The sequence below is a fragment of the Mus pahari genome, chromosome 1 (genome assembly GCF_900095145.1).
Source record: "Mus pahari chromosome 1, PAHARI_EIJ_v1.1, whole genome shotgun sequence".
Taxonomy (NCBI): domain Eukaryota; kingdom Metazoa; phylum Chordata; class Mammalia; order Rodentia; family Muridae; genus Mus; species Mus pahari.
In genome coordinates this window covers 102,040,789-102,045,802 of record NC_034590.1, presented here as the reverse complement: position 1 = coordinate 102,045,802, position 5,014 = coordinate 102,040,789, and the positions used below count along the sequence as shown (strand labels likewise).

Genomic DNA, 5,014 nt, shown 5'->3' with positions numbered 1-5,014 from the left:
GAAGACGTTCACGCAGCATGCCATCGTGACCCCGCGAACCGGGAGCGCGCATTGGCCGTGAGGGTTCCTCTAGTTCTCGCTCCCTCCCCCCCTCCCACTGCCCAGGATAGTCTCGTGGAGGCTGCAAGCGCTCACTGCACGTGGAAGGGGTCTGGCCAGCTCAAGTGCCAATCCTCAAGCACCTCCCGCGCCCCCCCCCCCCGCTTCTCTCCTCCCGCCCCGCCTCCTTGCCCCCCTCTCCAGCTTTGCTTGGCGGGGAAATTCCAGTTCGCGGCTGGAGAGCTGTGGCCAAACCACTGCAGAAGATAAGGCTGAGAGCACCCATCCCCGACCCCAGTGCGGCTGGCCTCGGGCCCGCGGGAGGCGGGCATGTTGGCATGGCAGGACGGCGGGGCCAAGGCGGCCCCCGCTCACCACAAGATCTCATTCTCTGTCTTGGACATTTTGGATCCGCAAAAATTCACGCGAGCTGCTCTCCCGCCGGTGCGTCTCGCTGCCCTGGAAGCCAAGAAAAGTTTAGAAGAGGTGGAAGCAGGGGAAGATGCCTGCTCGGGGAATCCAATCAGGTCACAGGAGACCCCTGGTAAGAATGTGAGGCGGTTTTAAGCCTAAAATGGTGTGTGTGTGTAGTAGCCAAGGTTTATTGGTATCCGTGTGTGTGTGTGTGTGTGTGTGTGTGTGTGAGTAGTAGTAGTAGTAGTAGTAGTAGTAGTAGTAGTAGTAGTAGCCAAGGTTTATTGGTAGCCTGGGAGCTAGAGAAGATGATCCCGTAGGTGCGAAGCGAAACATCCCTAATTGGAAGAGGACAGAGGTAGAGACGTGGCTGAGATTCCAGGACCAGTATGTGCTTCTTTCCTGAACACCTGCTCAGTGGATGAGTGCCACAACTCTGACTGGCTCACATAAAGTACATACTCAGGTTCATTGATCTAACAGAAATGTATTGTGCTCTCCACGTGCTAGAACCTGGGCGAGGAGCTTGGGATAAAGGTTATGAAAATATCTTCCAACTACGTATTAACACCACTCCCATTTATGTATAGGGCAACCGAGGCTAGGGCTTTCCCCGGATAAGGTGCTTTTTTTCAACCACTCAGAAACATCTTCAGAGCCCATGCTCTTCCCCGGATCCAACAGGGGACTGCTCCCACCCCCCACCCCCCATAGCTTTTGGTGCTCTCTTCTAGACCTTTCCCCCTTATCCCTGAAGTTGGTGGACACAGAAGAAAGGGTTCCGGAAAGTTTGTGGCTGGAAGAATTTAAGACAGCAGGATTCATACTTAGTGGGACATGGGCATGGGATTGAATTATTTGGGGAGACTCTGAAAGTCTAGGGATTCAGGTCCCACGGAGGGCTGTATGCAGCACAGTCCCCTCCTCCTCCTTTCTAAGTTTGGAGGTGATTGTCGGGGCTCCCGGAAGCCTCTGGTGGCCTGGCTTGGGTCCCGGCCGCGGGCCTGGATTAATTGTTTGGATGGTCTCTCTGTGGGGCCGCGCTCCCCTCCTCCTAACTCCTTGATCGATATTCTATTACTGGCGCCTGCATATCTCCTGCTCGCAGCTTGCAGGTACCGACTTCAAACCCCCTTTCCCTGTCTGATCCTAATATTGTTCGATTAAAACTTACCTTTAATAGATGACATCTATCGATCAGGCCCCGGACAAATCTGAAACTCTATTAACACTACTGGAGAGAGAAGATGGGAAAGGGGGAATTTCTCTTTTTGGGGGGGATGGGGGTTTAATAACTTCTTTTTTAATTGCTAGGAGTTGCACAGCAACATAGACTCCTAGGGACTGGAGAGATTCAATAGTAAACGCACTTGACATTCCCTGTCTTAATGCACAGCAGACTTCGCTCTTCCTGGCTTGATAAAGCCACTATACTTTCTTGATACGGGGTGTCATCCAACATGTACTTCTTGTGTGCCTACTTAATGGCAGATTTGTAAAGTACGCTGTGCTCCTGAATCTGCTCTCTAGGGTGTGTGGATTCAGAATCGAAGGGAGCAAAGTCGGGAGAGGGAAGGAACTGGAAGTTGGATCAAGGGCAAATCTGAGTGCTCTGGGAGAGGACAAGAAGGTTTGGGAGTGCCACTGAGTAGAATTGTTATAGGCTTCTGGTTACCATCCCCTTCTCTTTTAGATGCGGTGCGCCGAGGCATTGACCCCGCGTCCCCGGTGGAGGGCTCCGAGGCGGAAGAGGAGGAGGAAGCTGAGGATGCGGGGCGCGCGCACCAGCCAGAGCGCTGGCAGGGGGTCCATGCGGGCTCACCAGAGGCCCGGGCAGTGGCGGTGGGAACGGAAGAGAGCGGCGCGGATGGCCTCCCGGCGTCCCCGGGCTCTCCCGGTTCCCCGCGGCCCCGACGCCGGCGAGCGGAGTCCAGTTGCGCCAAGCCACGGCGCGCGCGCACTGCCTTCACCTACGAGCAGCTGGTGGCCCTAGAGAACAAGTTCCGAGCCACGCGCTACCTGTCGGTGTGCGAGCGCCTGAACCTGGCTCTGTCGCTCAGCCTCACGGAGACACAGGTCAAAATTTGGTTCCAGAACCGCAGGACCAAGTGGAAGAAGCAGAACCCAGGGGCCGACGGCGCCGTGCAGGCAGGAGGAGGTGCGCCTCAGCCTGGGACACCCGGCGCAGTAGCGGGGGGCGGTGGCAGTGCCACTGGGAGTAGTCCTGGCCCGCCGGTTCCTGGTGCTCTGCCCTATCAAACTTTCCCCACCTATCCTGCGACCAACGTCCTCTTCCCTGCCACCTCTTTCCCGCTGACGACCGCCGCCACAGGGAGTCCTTTCACTCCATTCCTTGGGCCCTCCTACTTGACCCCTTTCTATGCTCCACACCTATGAATCCGGTACTGCTGCTCAGTCAGAATTCACGAGTGATCAGTATGATGACGCGGGTCCCCGCTTTACAGAGGGGCACTGACCGCCCCCCTCCTGGTGTGCCCCTTCCCTCCAGCTGCTGGTGACACCACCAGAGGGCGAGGAGAAACACCTGCAGACTACAACCACACAAGCCACCGAGTGGTCAAGGCGGTGTCCAGACCAGACTGTTTTAAAAGCTTCCAGCTTCTGGACCTCATTCTTCCCTTTCATTTACTTGGAGGGCTCTGTTTTTTAAAGTGTCTGGCTAAAAAGGGTTCCCAGGATGGAGACCAGAGGGAGCCAAGATACCCTGGGCACCAAGAACTGAATCTTTTTTTTTTTTTTTTTTGTTTTTCGAGACAGGGTTTCTCTGTGTAGCCCTGGCTGTCCTGGAACTCACTCTGTAGACCATGCTGGCCTCGAACTCAGAAATCCGCCTGCCTCTGCCTCCCACATATAAAGAGGAATAAACTTTCCTTCCTGGCATCAGAAGTGGCTCAACACAGTACTCCCAAATCCTGAACAAAGCTGGAGCACGAGGAACCCAAAGCAAATGCAGCTGAGTGGGCTGGTTTCAAGATGCAGGACCTCATAGTGTGTGTGTGTGTGTGTGTGTGTGTGTGTGCAGACTCCATTTGTTTCCCGAAGTTCTTCAGCGCTGTACCTACACTTACCTGGAGAAGACACGGGGCAACTCTGTTACCTCACAGGTTTTGAGAACAGCTTGGACAGACCAGAGCAGTGTCCTAAATGCACAAAAAGGACAGAAAAGGCAGTGATGACCCAAAGGCTCTCCTGAAGTCTGTGTGTGAGCCATTGTGACGTGCCATGCTTGGCGCCCATCTGTCTGTTCTGCTACACCTTCAAGGACTTCAAATTGACAAGCTGGAGCAAAGCAAGCCCCGGCAGCAGGCATTGCCATCAGGCAGTTGACTATATTTCTGAAAGCACAAACATAACATATTTACACAACCTGAGATTCTGACTTGAGCACAATTCTTGTTCTATATCGATCCCCCCCCCCCACACCTTCATGATGGGAAGAAGTGAAAGTTGTAAGGGACCGGGGAAAGAAATACTTGCCAAGTGTAAGGAGTTAATTGTGGAGGCCAGAACCTTGCCAGGAATGGGCTCATGGGTACATATGTTCTTACTGCTGCTTTCTCTGTTAAAGCAAAGGTACTCTGTAAAGTTTCCCCCTCCCCCGCCCCTGTTTGGTTTGAAGTGCTCACCAGTTTCCTGTGTCATTTGGTCTTGTAGTCACACACCTCAGAGACCCAGGTGATCCCCATCTACCCTAGTTTGTGTTTCATCCTAACTTTAACTGGTTTGATGGCAGCCAATGCCTAAATGAATAATATATTTCTTATTATTATTCCTTGGCGGCCTGTACCATTAAAAATTAAACATGCCAGGCGATGGAGGCACATGCCTTTAATCCCAGCATTTGGGAGGCAGAGGGAGGTGAAGCTTGTGAATTTGAGGCCAGCCTGGTCTTCAGAGCTGGTTTTAGGACATCCAAGGCTACACAAAGAAACCCTGCCTTGAAAAACACAAACCAAACAAAATTAAACATATACATTGCTATTATGAACATTGTAGTCTTGAAACAATTCACTTTACTATTATGAGGGATGATAGGAAAATAGCCCTCCTTCCCTCCACCTTAAATGAAGCTTTCATATTCTGGGGCTGTAAGATTTCTGAGTATGAATGACATCACTGTATAACTAATACTCAGATTCTTTTTCTTCTCTTCTGAAGAATAATTTCTCTGAACACTGTATTGTAACTTCTCAAAGGACAGCTGGTGCCAGATGAGATTAGAAATGAAGTTATTACAGTAGGGAGCATAGTTTTTATTCAGTGTGTATGACGATAAACACCCCTTCCGTGACTACTTGTTCTCAACAACAATATCCATATCTGTGAACAGAGAGCTTCAAATATGCAAAGATCTGAACAAAGAGGTCAAAGGTCTGTACTGAGTGGGAAACTGTACCCTCTCGGGTACCAGAATCATGGGCTTCAGAGGAGGTGGAGACCCAGCCTTGTGCTGTCATTATGGAGACCTTACTTATTCTACATGTTGCCAGAGCGATGCCAGAAATGGGTGACTTTGGACTTATTACAAGGCCCAGTCGTG

General features: G+C 51.8%; 1 protein-coding gene across 1 annotated transcript; it reads left to right on the top strand.

The window, feature by feature from the left end:
* The first annotated feature begins 259 nt into the window (after positions 1–259).
* On the top strand, positions 260–3,188 carry Nkx1-2 (NK1 homeobox 2). The gene is made up of 2 exons (XM_021219660.1): positions 260–583; positions 2,147–3,188. Exons 1-2 carry the CDS (start codon positions 370–372, stop codon positions 2,848–2,850), a joined length of 918 nt encoding a protein of 305 aa, XP_021075319.1. The 5' UTR covers positions 260–369; the 3' UTR covers positions 2,851–3,188.
* Positions 3,189–5,014: the final 1,826 nt, after the last annotated feature.

Excerpts from the sequence above, each read along its gene's own strand:
- Nkx1-2 (XM_021219660.1), top strand. The coding sequence starts at position 370 with ATGTTGGCATGGCAGGACGGCGGGGCCAAGGCGGCCCCCGCTCACCAC. Across the intron at positions 584-2,146 it reads CAGGTCACAGGAGACCCCTG|ATGCGGTGCGCCGAGGCATT; the intron begins GTAAGAATGTGA and ends CTTCTCTTTTAG.